At 34.1% G+C, this 17,657-nt stretch overlaps 2 protein-coding genes and 1 non-coding gene across 5 annotated transcripts; 2 read left to right on the top strand and 1 right to left on the bottom strand.

Moving 5' to 3' along the window:
• Nucleotides 1–316: 316 nt before the first annotated feature.
• Nucleotides 317–1,271, bottom strand: LOC125369333. Its single transcript, XM_048371345.1, has 2 exons — nucleotides 994–1,271; nucleotides 317–884 (listed from the first exon to the last, which is right to left on the bottom strand). The coding sequence occupies exons 1-2, from the start codon at nucleotides 1,269–1,271 to the stop codon at nucleotides 317–319; spliced, it is 846 nt and encodes a 281-aa protein (XP_048227302.1).
• Nucleotides 1,272–1,985: 714 nt separating this feature from the next.
• LOC112535454 lies at nucleotides 1,986–2,089 on the top strand. The gene has a single exon (XR_003079580.1). It is a non-coding gene; the product is annotated as a small nucleolar RNA R71 (small nucleolar RNA).
• Nucleotides 2,090–6,114: 4,025 nt separating this feature from the next.
• LOC8282890 (26S proteasome regulatory subunit RPN13) lies at nucleotides 6,115–17,337 on the top strand. Of its 3 annotated transcripts, none has more exons than XM_002522895.4 (14): nucleotides 6,116–6,583; nucleotides 7,119–7,606; nucleotides 9,070–9,162; nucleotides 9,313–9,372; nucleotides 10,205–10,243; nucleotides 10,865–10,939; nucleotides 11,043–11,109; nucleotides 12,007–12,088; nucleotides 14,687–14,802; nucleotides 14,945–14,968; nucleotides 16,056–16,150; nucleotides 16,228–16,305; nucleotides 16,397–16,451; nucleotides 16,878–17,337. In XM_002522895.4, exons 1-14 carry the CDS (start codon nucleotides 6,319–6,321, stop codon nucleotides 17,012–17,014), a joined length of 1,674 nt encoding a protein of 557 aa, XP_002522941.2. In that variant the 5' UTR covers nucleotides 6,116–6,318; the 3' UTR covers nucleotides 17,015–17,337. The 3 variants fall into 3 exon arrangements, with proteins under 3 accessions (XP_048226759.1, XP_002522941.2, XP_025013809.2); XM_025158041.2 differs by having other exon boundaries at nucleotides 10,205–10,300; XM_048370802.1 differs by lacking the exons at nucleotides 16,228–16,305; nucleotides 16,397–16,451; nucleotides 16,878–17,337 and having other exon boundaries at nucleotides 6,115–6,583; nucleotides 10,205–10,300; nucleotides 14,904–14,968; nucleotides 16,056–16,120.
• The last annotated feature ends 320 nt before the right edge of the window (nucleotides 17,338–17,657 follow it).

Raw genomic sequence — 17,657 nt, 5'->3', positions numbered from 1 at the left:
TTGTATGCAAAGGCCTCAGGATACTTCCTGAGGGAAGCCAAAGTCATCTTCCTCTCCTCATGAGTCAAATCAGCTACAATAATCATCGGCAGCTTCTCCGCCTCATCTAGATAAGCACAGGTCAAGTGTTTAGGCAACTCCTTCAACTCTAGGGCTGGTGGCTCCTCAAGTGAAGGTCTCAAGTTCTGCATCCCTGACCTATCAATATCAACAAAATGGTCAGTAGACCTGTTGGCTCACTAGCCAGCAAACAAGCAAGTTGCTCTAACACATCCTCGTTGGATAACTTCTCCTCATTATCAGCCTGTAATGCTACCTATAAAGGATCGTCAAGTAGTATCTCCTGCAATTGAGACTCCAGAATATCATCCACAAAATACACAGTATTATCATAGTTAAATGAATATCTTATAGAAGTGCTAAGGTCAAAGGTAATAGTCTTATCATCTACTCTAAGCTGTAACTTCCCATCACACACATCTATAACAGCCCTAGATGTTGCAAGGAAAAGTCTACGTAGAAATAAAGGCATGCTACTCTCACCCTCCATATCCATAACAATAAAGTCAACAGGAAATATAAACTTGTCTACCTTAACAAATACATCCTCAACTATTCCTCTAGGATATTTCATAGTCCTATTTGCTAACTGTATGCTCATCCTAGTAGGTTTAGGTTCATTCAAAGCTAATTTCTCGAACAAACTGCTAGACATTAGATTGATGCTAACACCTAAATCAGCTAAAGCATCACTAATAAGCAAATCACCAATAATATAGGGTATTGTGAAACTCCCTGGATCATGCCTCTTCATTGGTAGCTTATTTTGAAGAATGGCTGAGCACTCCTCATTTAATGTCACAAGTCCCAAGTCCTTCAGCTTCCTTTTGTTGCTTAGAATTTACTTCAAAAACCTCGCATACCTGGGCATCTGCGATATAGCCTCAACAAAAGGTATGTTAATCCTCAGTTGCTTAGAACTTACCAAACTACTGATCAACCTTCTCTTGCTTCGACCTGGCAAGATATGGAATTAGAGTTTGGTATTCCCTCACAAGACTCTTCTTCTTGTCCTCAGTTCGCACAAGCTCTATCACCTCAGGCTCTGGCTCCTTCCTGACTGGCTCATCCTGCACAATAACATCATCATCAACCATAGGTAAAGAACTAGACAACTGCTTACCTGATCTCAAGATGATAACTTTGACATGCTCCCTCGGGTTTGAATTTGTGGTACTGAGGAGCGTCTCTGGCTGTCTTTCAGCTAGCATCTTAGAAATCTGGCCTATATGATTCTCCAAATTCTGTATGGAGGCCTGATAATTTTCTAAGAGCTGTATCCATCTGCTGAAACCTATTCTCTAAAGTGGACACAAACTTCATCATTAACTCCTCTAAATTAGGCTTCGTCTCTCGGTTTTGAGGGAGTTAAGGGAGAACAGTCTACTGTTGGCGCTGCTGCTAGTGCAACCTCTGAAATTCTAGTAGACCCTGGGTATTGTTATTTCGCCACTCGAAGTTAGGATGGTTTCTCCATCCTGGGTTGTATGTGTTGTTGTAGGGGTTGTTTTGCTGCCTGGGCGCATTTCCTATGCAATCAACTTGTTCATGGTCAGTAGAAGAAGATGAAGGAGAAGCAAACATACCTCCCGCATTACAGTTTGCATTGTAGTGCGGGCTACCATAAAACTCGCAGCTAAGTTGTGCTGCCTGGATGGCATCTGGAGCTGGTCAATCTTCTTGGCTAAAAGCTCCACCTGAGCTGCCAATGGTGATGTAGAATCTACCTGGTTCACCACTCCCTACTGTCCTAGCCTACTCTTGGAAGATTGCCACTGATATTGTTTATGGCCATCTTCTCAATTAAGTTCTGGGCCTGCTCTGGCATCTTACTATTGATGGCCCCACCTGCAGCTGCATCCATCATCTGCCTCGTGGTTGAGTTCAAGCCACTGTAAAAAGTCTACACCTGCATCTATAATAGCAAACAGTGGTGTGGGCAACATCTCAATAAGTCCTTGTACCTCTCCTACACATCATACATGCTCTCATCATCAAACTGCATAAAAAAGAAAATATCATTATGCATCTTTGCAGTGTTAGCAGAAGGAAAGTACTTTTAAAGATCTCAGCCAAAGAATTTCAGGTGGTGATGGTGTTAGCTGGTAAGGACTATAGCCATCTCTTTGCTCTATCCCTCAAGGAAAATGGAAATAGCCTAAGTCGAATGGCATCATCGATAGTTCCATTAATCTTGAAGGTATCACAAATCTCCAAGAAGTTCGCGATATGGGCATTAGGATCTACACTGGGCAAGCCCCAAACTGTACACTCTGCTACACCATCTGAATGACATTTGGCTTAATCTCAAAATTGTTTGCTGCAACAGGTGGCCACAATATACTAGTGTGCGTCCCCTCTAAAGAAGGTCTAACAAACACGTAAATCATCCTGTTTGCTTCAGCAACGTTGTTGTTGTCATCTCCCATGTCTAGAGAAATTACAGAGAAGGATGAAGATTCAAAATCGCGGAGCCTTTTCTCTTTACTGGCTCATTCAATTTTATATTGTGCTTCAACACATGTCATGCTCTTGAATGTAGCAAGGGCGTGTTTTCCTCGGGAACCATATTGCTTCAAAGTGTTTAAGCTATACGGCTTAAGAATTTCTACACGGGCTTAAACACGGGTCATGCTAGTCAGCACGGGTCGTGTTGGCTTCCTAAAAGTCAATCCAAGGTCAAACGCTTCTAATTACGTCCGCTTTCGCCCGAAATTGATCTAAAAATTGCTCAAACACTGATGATGGACTTATAAAATCTCCAGTAATACAAAAGGACACAAAACACGGGTGATCTTGGAATAAAAATATAATAAATGCTAAGAAAATGCTCAATAATATGCAAGCAAACATGTGTAAAACTATGCACATCATGTTTCAAGGGATAAAGTCATGTGTATTTGCTAAAGTAATCCACAAAGACAACATAATAATGAAAATTATTAAAAGGGGTAATAGGGGCTGGTCCTTAGAAATCCATAAAAATAATCTCTAAAGGTTTAGAACAATTTAAAGATGAAGTACCAAAAGGAAGTGTATGACTTTTATTGCATAAACATGCATTGGAATGAGAAAGAATTTTACTTGACTTAGATAGAGACTTGGACGGAGTTAGTTTAAGAGAAGTAATAATTTTATGAAAAATTTTAGACGACGGGTGACTAAGGCGATAGTGTCAAGAGGAGATAGTGGCAGAGGATGACATGTTAGAGTTGACCATGAGGACTTGAGTTTGTGAATCATTATGTTGGTTCTTTAAGTTTGGGCACTCATACACATGCCCTTCATTCCGGCCTCGCACCAAGGATACCCCCGTAGTTAGATCCTTCATAAGAAAAATATAAGGAAAGAATTCAATAGAGGTGTTATTTCGTGAACAAAATTGAGAAACAAAGATTAAATTTTACTTTACTTGTGGAGCACACAAAACATTGTTGAGTTGAAAGACAAAGTTATTAGAACTAAGAGTAGTAAATCTAGTATAAGTTTGATAGGAATGCTTTTACCATCTCCGACAACAACGTTATCATTACCACCGTAATTTGAGTGAATAGATAAAATTTGAAGATCCGATGCAATATGTTGTGATGCTCCAGAATCTACAATCCAACCTGGTTGATTTTCTAAATTTTCATGTTTTGAGAAGTTTGCCTGTAGCCAAGAGGGAGTGCCTGGTGGAGGGCGAGAGTTGCAAAACTTAGCAACCTGACCAACTTTGCTTGTTTTAGTGAGAAGTTCTGACTATGTATTTGAAATGGGCATATTTCCCTTATTAGATTGGTAGTATTGATGTCTAAAGCCTTGATTTTGATTCTCAGATTGATTTTGATGTTCACTGTAACTGTTAATGTTGCCTTGTCGTCCTTATAAGTTGTTATGTTTTCCACCTTTCCCTTTTTTGTTCCTTTGAGTATATTGAGCAGTGACAATAGATGATTCATTTATTGAGTCATTATGTTTGAGACTGGTCTCATAATCAAGCAATTTTTCCAATAGCTCTTCGAAGCTAATAGGAGATTCCTAGCTCATAGAGCAGCTTTGATTTCTTTTTAATCATTCATAAGACCATTGAGTGTGTGAAAAATAATTTCACCATTGCTCATTTCATGTCCAATCATCGTAAGATCATCTACAATGGTTTTTAAAGAATGCATAAACTTAGAAATACTTTTTCTATGTTGACTGACCTCAATAAATGAATCAAGAAGACCAACCATTTAAGTGTTAGACTTATTGGAATATGTAGTCTTGAGTTTGTTCTAAGCTTCTTGATAACTTTTGTAGCAAGAAATAAGAGGAGCAACAATTCCTGTGATTGCTGTTTGTATGGCTAAGAGAACGAGACGATCTTATCGAACCCAAAGTTTGTATTTTGGATCATAAGCTGAAGGAAGGATGAGATCCATCTATAAATCTTATAAGATCGTAACCAAGAAAGAGATTAGTCATTTAAGAGCACCATATTAAATAATTCCTACCTTTTGACAACTTGTGTGGAATTAACGCAGCAATATTGATAAAGATAACTTGAGATGAAGAGCTAGTGATTGAAGATGGAGATGGAGTGGAGGTGGCTGTACTTTCAGACAGAACTTTGATATTATTTATTTTTGTCATGGTTGAAGTTGGGAGATAGGAATATGCTCTAGGGCTTTGATACTATAAAGGTTTTACGCATATAATGAGTGTAAAAGGCTCTATTTCTTCTTTAAGAATGATAAAATATATACAAGTTTATAATAGGTACAAATTAGGAATTTAATCTAAATAAGCTAATAAAATATATGCAAAGTAATTATAGAATATTACATAATAATGATGTAAATAAGTCTAACCAGATTTAGTGGAGAGAATTATGGCTTAACTGTTGATATTGGCTTAACAGCAACAACTACAATCACCACCCATTTTGTCACACATACACAATGAACATTTTGTTTAGCTTTATTTCTTTCTCTTCCAAGTTCTCATTCCAGTGCTCTACCTACTCTTTCAATAGTTATGTCTTGTTCTTTTTTTTTGTAGCTTTTAACCTCCTGAATAAACCAACAATTACATGCCTCTCATGATCAGGCATAGGAGGATCTAACCACATGAAGAAGTTGCAACTACTTGAAGCATTAGCAATCTGCTTCATGAATCCAAACATAAATTAAAATTGTAAAAATCCACAAACTAAGGCCAAATAATTACATATCTTCTAAAAATTTAAGGCCAAATCAAAATTTATCCCAAAATTCTTACATCCAAAAAATCTTCTTCTTGGGTTTGCTTTTGTCCAAGAGATTTTAAGTTCAGCTTCCTCTCTACCGTTACATCGAGGGCTCACAAATTAGGGAGAGAGATTTTTCATCTCATCCATTAATCTAGTCACTTGTGATTTTGGCACAAAGTGATATTTCCCACTCTTTCACTTTAGATTTAGTAGAAAATGGAAGGAATTTTAGAAGAAATTGTAGAAAAATTAAAAAATGTAGAGTTAGGGTTCTTTTCTTCAAAAAACGATTTTGTGAGTTGAGTTATTAGTTCTTAGCATATAGCCATTACCTTTCCAATTTTGTTACACGCCGGCCTACAAATTTACATCCACTTGCTTCAATTTGTGTGAATTCATGCACGGTTTACATGTCAGCAAAAAGGATTAAAGTGATTAAAAAAATACAATTCAGTTGGCTGCTGAGACCAAATGAATGTTCAGGTGGCAAAGTGACTAATTCCAAAAACTTCAGGGGCCACGGAAACTTTTAAGCCATCCTACAACTTAGGAACCAGCCAAAACATCATCATTCATTCCTTAATACTTACTGCATCAGATGATGTCGTCATTAATCTACTCGAGGAGATATATTCTACTGCACTGCAGTGCACCAATGACATCGAATAGTATAACGACGCGTGCCAACAGCTAAAGGTTGGACAAGCTAGGACCAATTTGTGATAGCCACGTGCACTAGTATATACACCCACACGTAAAAGTTCCTACCAAGCAATACACTTCAAGACACACCCAATCTTTATCACATATAAATAAAGACCCAAAGGGTCCAGTCTTCGTTTTCCCTTACTTTCTCGGTTATTTTTTTCTTTGTTGAATTTAGGGTTCTGTTATAAGGTTAATTTAGGGGTTTTTATTTATGCATTTTTTGCATTGCTTTTGTTTCGACGTGTGTGAAATTAGGGTTATACTCTCTATAACTAAGGATATCAATTACGGTTCTGGAGAAGCACATCTTGCTACTTATTCACCTGAAACTATCAATGCCTCCACGGACCGTGAAGAGAGGTGCCGCTGCAGCGGGACCTAAGAGGACGGCGAGAACTGCGAGAGGGGCGGCCAAGGGACAGGGTCAGCAGCTGGAAGCTGCTGAAGAGCGTCCAAAGGCGGAGGAAAGCCCGACAATTACTGAAAATCCTTTTTTTGAGGATAAGCAACTTCTTGAAAAACCAATTTCTGAAGAAAATCGAGGTTTGGAAGATAAAATTGGAGGCGAATCAGATGCCAATGGCTCGGCTCTTTTGAAAAGTAAGTATATTTGTTTTAAAATTTACGAATTTGACAAAGGTCTGATGCGTTGATACCTCTCATGTGTATGTTTTTGTTAGAATGTATGAAGCTTGCATCTCTGTAACAAAATAATCGATTTTATGGACTTTCCCTAAAAACAATAAAGTTATGCGATTACGTGTCTCTAAAAGACTTGATTCTCGTGCAATCGTGAATTGTGTTTATCTTGTCCATGCACTTCCGAGTGTTTTTAGCTGGTAGCTAATCACATAATTGATATGATGCGGTTTGCTGGATGAATATACTATCCCTAAATTTTAGTTTTTCTTTCCTGATTAACTGTTGTTATGAGATGAGCAAGGATGTTTTGGTTAAATAAGGGTCAATGAAGGGACTAAATATAAGAGGGATTGTTAGAATCATCATATTTATCCCTTGAAGGATTAGAATTTCTAAAGATGTATCTAAATCACATTGCAATTGCTATTTTGGTTCATGGAGAATTCAAGAATTTCTTGATTGATTTGGATCACCTACGCTTTTTTCATGGCAGAAGGGGAAGATGTCAAGGATTCTGTTCAGGAGTATGAAAAGGATGAGCGGTTAGAGCTTGATGACAATGAACCTGAAGAATATGGTGGGGTGGATTATGATGATAAAGAAATTGAACAGGATGAAGTTCAGGAGGTGGAAGTCGGATATGAAGTGGAGGAAGAACATGAGGAGCATTTAGGTGAAGAAGAGGAAGAAGGTGATCTAGTTGAGGAGGAATTGGAAGATGTTGCTGAAGAACTTGAGGAGGGTGAAGAGGATGATGAGCATGCTGGTGAGGAGGCGGATCATGCTCAGATGGTTAATGCAGAGGAAGAGGAGCACCATGGAGTTTTTAAGGAGAGACGCAAGCGTAAGGAATTTGAAGTCTTTGTTGGAGGCTTAGACAAGGATGCTACAGAGGATGATCTTAGGAAAGTGTTCACCCGAGTTGGTTTTGCAACTGTGGAACAAGCAAAAAAAGCTGTAACAGAGCTAAAAAATCCAGTGGTAATTTTTGATTTAATTTTTTTCCTTGAAAATGCAGATATATACCACAATTCCATCATTGGCGAAGCTTTTTTCTTTCAGTAATGAAGTATTTGTTATATAAATATATTGTGTTTAGATCATCTAACTTCAACAGTAGCTGACAAGTTATATACTAGTCCCATCCCAGTTTCTGCAGTAGTAGATTATTCTTATGTATCTATTCCCAAATTGTGTGGAATATAAGAGAAAGATCATATAGTTGACTCTAACTAGATTGGGATAAGAAGTAACTAAGATTGTTCTATGCATTATGATTGGTCAAGTGGAAATGGTGAGCATTATAGAAATCTTTATATGCTAATTGGGGCAGAAGCTAAATAGTAATGATGGTAGGAGTTGATGGATGGAAAAGTTTTGATTTAATGTGAGAATTAAATCATAGTAACATTGGAAAAGTGGATCTTGTTGTGTTCCTTGGACTTATCACTTTATCATCAAGGAATCTATTTCCTTAAAACGGGTATCTGATAGAGATGTATCTGTTTAGGTAAAGACTTTGACGTGGTTTAGTTACCTAATAATCAGAGAACACAAAACTTGAAAAAAGAACAAAAACTCAATTTTAACCCAAATGTAATGGAAACCACGCTTAAGATTTTGGAAATCCTATAATTGCATTCCTTTCTTGGTTGACCTCTACTTTTCATGGATCCAGAGACAGAAAGGAAAATAAGGAATAAAAAGGTGATTTCTTCTTTCAAAATTTGATAATTTTGTTTTAATTACCTAGATGGAAAAACTGGAGAAGAGTGAGCCTTTTTCGATTAGAATAACAATTTTCAAACAGATCGTTCCAAATTCAATTTGAAATTTAAAAGGGATCTTAATTTCACATTTTGAAGATTTGAGTTTTCTTTCTCGTTCACTTTGCATGTGATATGTCTTGAACATTCTAAATATGGGTATTTTCCTTTTTTGAGCAAGTAAGTATGGTTATTGATTATGGAGTTACCATTGGTGTGAATGTGCTATAACATTGTGATAACATGATCTAATTGGATGGTAGAACTAAGAGTCCTTTTCCCCTGCATCTTCCTCTGTTTTGTTTAGAAGGTTGCTTTCACGACCTTATAACTCTAACTAGGTGCCCAAGTGTGTTATTCAGAGCCTATTCCTTTATGTAAGTTTATCCACTTTTAATCACGTAAGAAGTAAGAAAACTTTGAAATTTGAAATTATTTCTTGCAATATACTTTCAATCTTTTAATCCAATGAGAATATGTCTTCTAGACAAAATATTATATGGTATGATTTTTACCTCTTTATGTCAATTTGGTACTAGGTTCTTATATGCAAATGCGCTTATACATGTTTTTATTTGATTTTAAGTGAATTTAATTCTATTTTTATATGTGCTAGTTGTCCTCTTGACTTTGCGGTATAAATAGATTAGTTTTTGTTCTGCAATTATATGTTTACAGGAAACTATGCTGGAGTTTCGTGCTGGTAAAATGTTTTTTGAGGAAAAGAAGGTTATCCCTGATACACGTAAAGGACTTGTTCGCATAGCAAGGGTACTTTTTTTTTTTTTTGTCTATTCATTATCCTGGAATTCATGTGTTGTTAAATTAATTTTTAATAGTACCATTTTAACATTAATTAAGATGAAAGTGAATATTGATTCTTTTAGCATTATTTTGTTTGTAAAATTTATGCTTTGTCAGGGTGAGGAGGGATTGGTCCATTTTCAGTGGCTTGATCGAAATCGGAATGTTGTTGAAGATGTATCCTTCTTAGTCGATATATTGTATTTTTGCTTTAGTGTCTATCAGGTTATTTATTTATTTATTTCTTACATGAACTGTTTAATAACTAAAACTTCATTATTTTCTATAGGTACAATTCCTTGTACAACTTTGCTGTAATGTTAGTTGTTTATATATAATTATTTTTGCTCTTTGTTTCCGTTCTCGTATACCAGATGAAAAGAAAAGAAAAAATTAAAGAGGATTTTATAATGGTTGCCCTGTCCTGGCTTGGATTTTTGGTACTTCCATATTATAGAAATGTTTTAAGGCCATAGTTGGTCATAATTGGAAAAAGAAATGTATGAGATTTTATATTTTTTAGTCCCCCTGGTTTTTATTATTGTGAAGATGCTTTGATAAGGAAACTAAGAAAAGAAAACAGAAACAAAGAAGCTGCTGTCAGCTAGTACTGAACAATGGACATGGTTGAGCACTGTTCGCAATATGAGAAGAGTTCCTCACTTTCGAAGGTTGAATGGTGATAGCTTGTTACACAATAATACCTTTTTAAGCTTTGTCTTTAAGATTAGCTATTTCTAGAGTTGCAAGTGCATTGTGGCTCATGGTTTCTAATCTTTTCGCTATTAAATTATTTGTTTTCTCATATTTGACATTTCTTTTATGTTCTATTATTGCAATCCTCATGCAACTTTTTAAGAATCTAAGTTTGGCATTTCCTCCAAGTTCTTTGCCTGGCAATTCCTTTCCTCGCTACCATCATCTTATTATTGTTAGTTTTGTCATTTTCTTGTTCATTTCTTTTCTATGCTAGAGTACTCTTATGTTTTTCTTGACACTTAATTAATAGGATCAAATTATTTTTCCAGATGAGGCAGTTTTTGAGAAGGTGCGCCATATTCATCTATTGAATTGTATCTTTTGTACATTCGCAATATTTATATGGGTAAAGTTCAAAAACTACTCTGTGGTTTGACGCTTTTACACTTGAGGGACAGAGGTATTTTTTGTATCAAATAAGTAACATGTGTTTTATTTCTTAAGCATTTTTTAGGTACATTCAATGTTTTTCTCATTTTTTTTTAGATTGTAAATATTAATAGAAATATAAATTTTTAATGACATAAATATTTTTAATTTAGCATCCGATTAAATATTTTGTGATCATAACAATTTGTTAAAACATATATTTTTTTAATTTTGATCAAATTTAAGAAATAATTTCTTAAATAAAGTCTTAATATATTTATGAACTCTATGATACATTGTTAGATGCCACATTGCTTTTAAAATCATAATTTAGTAATGATTCATGTTAAATACATGCAAAACTATATAAAAATAATAAAAATATAAATATGTACCTAAAAAATGCTAAGAAAATAAAGCATGTGATATTCTTTTGATACGAAAAATATCTCCGTCACCAAACCACATGGTAGTTTTTTGAACTTTACACCATTTACATCCCATGAATGATTTTTCATATCATTATTCTTTGTTTATTCAGGTTAATCAAGCATCGGGAAGGGTTTACATCTTGAAGTTCAATACAGATGATCGAAAATTTTTCTTTTGGATGCAGGTTGCTTTGATTTTTATGTTTTCTCTTATATTGTATATAGCCTTGACTCCATCATTAGTTCCATCTTTTGAAGTTATAGATTCATAAATGACATCTTCTGCAGGAGCCTAAAGCTGAAGATGATTGGCAATTGTGTAGCTCTGTCAACTATTATATTAACCGACCATTAGGTAATTCTTGTTGTCTGTTATAATGTTTGGCTTTTTTCTCTACCTAAGTAATTATATTTATGGAAGTATTGTTTTGATTTTCAACGGAAGCTAACCATGCTGCTATTCACAATGTTGCTTCTAAATGTCCATGGGTGAAGAAGCCTAGCACCTTATACTATCTTGCATATGCTTCTTGCAAATTTTAAATAAAACCATGCAAATAAAGATTCATTATTCTCTTATTTTCTTTTTTTGTTCCAACTTTTTATATGCTCATTTGTAGAATGATTTCATTACTTAACATTTAATCGTTTTATTCTTTTCACTAATCCATGATTAGAGCATTTGCTCGTTTCCAATTAAAGGGTGTTTTTCTCTTGTATTGGTGTTTTCTTTCCTACTTTTTGGACTCCTATGGGATTTTATAAAGAAGTTATCCATCCAATTTTTTATTGATTCTTACAAATATTGGAAGACTTAAATAACTAGACTTTTGGTGTGGCTCATAAACTGCATACTCACTCATTAGTAGATTGTCCCTCAATATGGATGCCATTTATACTGGTCTTGGTCTTTTTCTTATTTTGTCATGGGGATTTTGTGGATAGCAACAAGCTTTAATTTCGGAAGAATTTTAGGCATGGAAGATATATTTTCTTTTAAATCGAAACATATTTGCTTTGGTCCCTCTTTCTTTGGTTTTCTTATAAGGAAAGAAATAAAATTATTTTTGAGGGAGAGGATATGCCTCTCTACTTCTGGAAGTTGGGACTTTGTGGCCATATTAGTATAGTAGATATCATTTGGTGAAAAAGATGTACAGATTTAGTTGTTTCCTGTAATGGAGTTTCTTTGTGCACCTTGGTCTCTTGTAATGAATCCTCTAAAAGAATAAAAATGATTGTTGTCTGGCAGAGTTTCTTGGTGAGGAAGAGCCTGATGCTTATGCTCCTTTACAAGTTTCTGAAGATATGGTTGAAGATGATATCTCTTCAAGGTATTTATTTTAAAAAAGAAAGTGATAATTGTATACAGCAGTATCCTAATAACAATATACACATTGAGAATGAGGTCGGATATTTATTTTCATGAGAGGAAGTTCACAATCTCAAATCTCCTGGCATTTCTTTTGACAGCAGGACCTTTATCAAACTATAAATATAATATGTTTAGTTAATGTCAGTATAAATTACTAAATATAGATCAAGAATTGCCAGCATGTGCACATTTAAAACAAGGGCTGGATGATTTAGTCTTAGATGGTCTTTGGAACACAGCCTGATAAGGGCTTCATAATGAATATGTGGATGACTCCCCCAACTCTTGAACGTTGTTTGTTATTGATCAGTTTAAAGTTTGTTATTGATCAGTTTAAAGTTTGTTATTGATCAGTTTAAAGTATTCCACGGTTATTATTCAGGAAGTTTTATGTATTTAACATTGTAGGACTGTCTTCTTGTTCTTAGAGTGGAACTAAATGAACAAAAAAGGCCCTACTTGAAGTATTTCAGGACATATTTTCTTTACAACATTGTCAGTTTTGAAAATTTATAAAACTATCCTAGGTTTTTTTCCTTTAGTGGTCAGCCACATTGAAAAGGTATTAAGTTAATACATTCAGTTTGAATCAAGTGTCAGAGTTCTCTCCCAAACAATTTTTACTTTACTAAGTCTAGCTTCCCTAGAGTCTTAGTACTAAACCCTTTTTCAAATGTTATTGGGATAATCACACCCAATATGCAGTTACAAACTTAAACATAAAAACTGTTAGCCGTAACCTTTATTTATGGATTTTAATGTCCATCATTCCCTATTTTCTATATGAAAATTCTGTCAATTTGTTTTGCTTTGATAAAATTAATGTCAGGTTTAAAACCATATATATTTGTAGTAATATACATGATTTGTTATGAAATAGTTAAGTACTATGTGAGATTGGGGAGAGAAATTTTGTGTGTTAAGTTTGAATCTTTTTAACTGTATTTCACATATCTTTTAACTGAACTTGTATTTCTTTTCCTTTTAACTTGAATAGAAAACCCTTTGAGTGAGAGGTTAGTTATATAGTATCTCCTTCTGTTCCCTATCCTTTCAATTTAAATATATTTTTCATGCTTAGTGGGCTTCAATTCTTATAAATATCTTTCTCTTTTGAGAATGCTCATAAACATCGTTGAATAACTTGTATCTTAATAAATCCGTTAAGACCTAATTTTGACAGAATTCAATATGAACATTCTTATAACAGTCCTGTCTATATCTTAATGCTTAGTGGCTTATTCAGATATTTTTCCTTTCCTCTCTCTTCTTAATCTTGCTTGTAAAAGATAGCAGGGAAAATGAAGAGAGAATAGGAATATAAGAGAAACATCTCAGTTGGTGGCTCACCAACCACCAGAACATATTTGAAAGGATGCAGTATGGTTTCATGTCATCCTTTTTAGTTTGAATTTCATAATGGCAGTTTTGTTGTCATAAAAGTCAAGGTTGGAGACTTTAATGTAGTTTAGTTACTAGTTAAGTACTATAAATGAAATTCAAACAAGGGAAGTTCAACATCTGCTTGGCCATCTGACTTCCATAGTTGTCCAAGAAGCAGCTTGTGGGGTGGTGGAATGTCAATAAATTCAACTTCCTGAGAAGGAAAAGGACAAGTTTTGAGCTATGATTGAAGCAAACAGTCCCTAGGAATATTTATCAATGTCACAGGGTCATTGCTGTATTTTAAAGTGCAACACCTAAAAAGTCCCGTAAATTCAAGTAAATTAGTCGTTTGTTCATGCGTTGCACTGCTGTTATTATTATTTCAATTATAAAATCAAATTTATAGATACAATTTAATAAAATTTTCAATTTTTAATATTGATTTATAATATTTTAAAAAATAATAGCAAACTAATTATTTTTAAATGTCCTTAATCTTTTTTAAATTTTATTAGTGCAATAATATAAAATATAATTTTAAAATATTTATTTATTTATTCTAATATTATATAAATTAATACTATCAATATAATTGATATTACTATTTCTTAGAATTGAGGATTTTTATATAATTAAAAATTAATTTATTAGTGAAAATAAAATATTATTTTCTATAATTAAAATCGTTATCTAATTAGAAAACTAATTTATTAGTTAATATAATATTATAATATAATTAATATGCTATCTTTTAGAATAATCATTATCTAATTAGAAAACTAATCATTATGTAATTAAAAAGCTAATTTATTATTAATATGTTGTTTTTTAGGATTAAAGTGAGTGTTTAATTAGAAGTGTAACTTATTAATCAATAAATTAATAGAAAAAACTATAAAATTATACATAAACTTTAACTTCATGTGTCAAAAGTAAGTATACATATCAAGACAACAATCCTATTTGTCAAAAATTAAGCATACATGTCAAAAATTTTAATTCTCTGAAATTAATATATATATAGATTTACTAGAATAATCCAAAAATAAGGATTTATTTATATATGGCTGTTTCCTTATTCTTTTCCATTTAGTTTGAAATTAACATTTTCAAGATATTGCTTGGTATTTACTTTGTGGCTCTGATGAGATATTCTTTTAATAACTGTCAGGGCTGGTAACTTAGTTGTACCAAATTTAGGAGCAGAAGTAAGTGATGTATCCTCTTCTTCAGGACCAGTAAAGTTGGAAGACCTACAAAGAATATTGAGTAATATTGGGCATGGAGGTACTTCTCGGACTGCATATGAAAGCATTAACGCCACCTTTCCTGTTTTCCTTTTTTCTCCCTCTTAGTTCTTTCTCTCTATATCTTATACATGTATATAGAGCTTGGAAAACTTGTGTGATACAAAGAAAACCTTTTGCAGGTGGTGCTGGAGATCCTGATGCAGGTAATAACTCTACTTTTTGATAGGCTGTAAAGTAGTCTGTTTATGACTTTGAATGTTAGCTTTTCAGCTATTGGACCTATCTTTCATGGCAGTATTCTCATGGTTTGACCTATTAGATATCTTTTGCGGGTCTTAAATGAAAAGATATTTACTGTTTCCATGTTCTGCTTTTCTGAAATTCGATAATTGTCATTACACTTCCTTAGTATTTAAGGATGTCTTTTTGTTGTACATCTTGCAAGAGGTAATCTTGCAGGTTTCATGAATATTTTTCTCTCTTTTCCCTTTTCATTGCACTGGTTTATGTGGCTATATCAAAATGTCGAAGGTACTGAAAATTTTAGATAAACAATAAAGAAAAGAGTTGAAATGAAACCTGTTTGTGGTGCAATAACATGTTTCTGGTTGTTGCTATTTTGTGATGTTAAATGATCGTCTCAACTTTGCATTATTCCATAACTGATTTCTTTGTCCATATTATTAGGTATGCAAGAGGCAAAATAAAGTAGTATTAGGCACACTATATTTGTAAGCCTTCTTTGTGAAGTAAAATATATTTAGGCTTAGGCAAGTGTCATTACAAACTCAAGTATATTGAGGACATTTGATTTACTAGCATGTATAGGGTGGACATCATCTTATAACATGTTTTTTTCTCCTTGTCCAAGTTTTCTGTTGTGTTGCTCTTTTGCCAGTTGCTTAACAATTAAACTTTCACTGAAATCTGATGGACTTACAACTTGGATCTGTAAAAGAAAGTTTTATTGTAAGTAGAGCCAGTTTGGAATTGCTTTTGCAAAGCTTGATTTACAAAGAAAAAGAAAAAAACATTAACTGCTTTTTGCGGAACTCAGGTAACTTAGTACTTTGTTCAAATGTTAGTTTGACAAAAGCATAAATGAATAAAAAAGAAAAACAATTAATTAGATCAAAGGAATTCTGGACATGCTTTTTTAAACACCAAATGGAAATTATAAACAGTCCTTATTTATTTATACTTCAATCAGGCCACATGGTGCACTCTAGTGTATACTGCTTATGTTGTCTGTTTTGATGCAAGTGTTTTGATATTTCTATTATTGTATAGGCTTGGGATTAGGAGATATTCTGAAGCCTGATTTAATATTACCATTTATTGACACATTGCCATTGGAAGAAAGATTAGCATCATACTTGCCTGAGGTATTAAGATTATCCTCTGCTCAAGATTTCATACCATTTTCTGCAATGCTGTATTTTTAAGGAAATTGAGGGTGCAGGGTCAGTGGACACCAGAGGATATTTTGGAGTTGCTGCAGAGCCCACCTTTTCGTCAACAAATGGATTCTTTTACCTACGTGAGAAAATGCAGTTCTACGTTTTAGTTTCTTTCTCTTTGAGGTGCAAGCCCATTTAATTCATTTTCCTTTTTCTCTTTTTCTTCTATAGGTACTTCGAACTGGACAGATAGATTTGTCTCAATTTGGGATCGACCCTAGTAAATGTGAGTTATCTGAAATTCAAAAAATAAAAAAATATCTGGCTTTGCTTTCTTTTTTCTTTTCTTAAAACTATTTTTTTTGTCGATAGCTTTCGGTGTCCTATTGAGCTGATTTTTAGTAAATTCTCATAACCTGTATTGGAGGTCTTATTAGTAGGAAAGTATGTAGTGCGAGTATTACAGAGTGAGAAGGGGAAAAGTAGCTATGGAGTTTAGGGTCTTATCTGTCCCTAGAAGAAAAACATTTATTTAAAGAGATGGGAAAAAGAGAAAAAGAAAACGAAATTGGTTTAGTTCACAGGCCTTATGCTCTTCCTTTTGAGCAACTTCAGGGTTTCAAGGAGCCTCCGGGCAGAAGTTATAGTAAATGCTTTAATTGAACAATGATCAAAGGTGCCATGAGACTTAAGTTTTACCCTTGTGTTGCAGATAAGTTCACAGTTCTCTCTTTTCTGGAGGCACTTGAAGATTCAGTATCTCCAGTGTCAGAAGAATCAAGGCAAGAGGACAAGGATTTAACATCCCAGTCCTGTGATCGAAATGACCCCATGGACGAGAGCCACTAGTTGAGGTCTTTCGGTGCAACCTGTTGTGTATTTCTCAGGCTCACTTATTACAGGAGTAGAGACCTTCTCCCTGTTCCATTTTAGTTTTCTTTTTTCTCATATACATCTGGCAGTGGGAAGATTGAAAAGTATTCAAGAAAAGGCGTCTGTTTTAACTTAATTTTGGTTAATGTGTATGCATAGCAGTAACTTTTTTTAAATGAATTGTTTTGGAAACATTTAGGGGAGCGTTCTGGAGTTGTCTATCATTGTATGGGATGACATTGATTCTCTGAGGAATTTGAAGACGACTCAAGGAGCTGTAATGCTTTGCCATGTTATTACCATTTGTGTTATGCTTGCAGAAGTTGCAGGTTGAAAGAGCTTGGCATCAAAACTAATGCAATGAAACCCCAATTAACAATTCAACGAGTATATTGCATACTTGGACCAATCTTTGCCTTCAATGTCCTGGACGAAGGAAATTATGAAATGTTAATTTTTGTTATTATTATTATTATTTGGCTAAAGTCTAAAAGACTATTATGTGATTTGCACCGGTTATTTTCAGACAACAATTCCAGAGTTTTAGAATACCATGCCATTTAGATATGGACTTTGAGATTTGAGATCCGAGGGAGAGAAAATTTGTTATTTTGTAGGA

The sequence above is a fragment of the Ricinus communis genome, chromosome 2 (genome assembly GCF_019578655.1).
Source record: "Ricinus communis isolate WT05 ecotype wild-type chromosome 2, ASM1957865v1, whole genome shotgun sequence".
Lineage (NCBI taxonomy): Eukaryota > Viridiplantae > Streptophyta > Magnoliopsida > Malpighiales > Euphorbiaceae > Ricinus > Ricinus communis.
This window is presented reverse-complemented; position numbering and strand designations above follow the sequence as displayed.

Excerpts from the sequence above, each read along its gene's own strand:
- LOC8282890 (XM_025158041.2), top strand. The coding sequence starts at position 6,319 with ATGCCTCCACGGACCGTGAAGAGAGGTGCCGCTGCAGCGGGACCTAAG. Across the intron at positions 9,163-9,312 it reads GACTTGTTCGCATAGCAAGG|GGTGAGGAGGGATTGGTCCA; the intron begins GTACTTTTTTTT and ends ATGCTTTGTCAG. Across the intron at positions 10,940-11,042 it reads AATTTTTCTTTTGGATGCAG|GAGCCTAAAGCTGAAGATGA; the intron begins GTTGCTTTGATT and ends CATCTTCTGCAG.
- LOC125369333 (XM_048371345.1), bottom strand. The coding sequence starts at position 1,271 with ATGCTAGCTGAAAGACAGCCAGAGACGCTCCTCAGTACCACAAATTCA. Across the intron at positions 885-993 it reads AAGCAAGAGAAGGTTGATCA|GAAGCTGAAGGACTTGGGAC; the intron begins GTAGTTTGGTAA and ends AAGCAACAAAAG.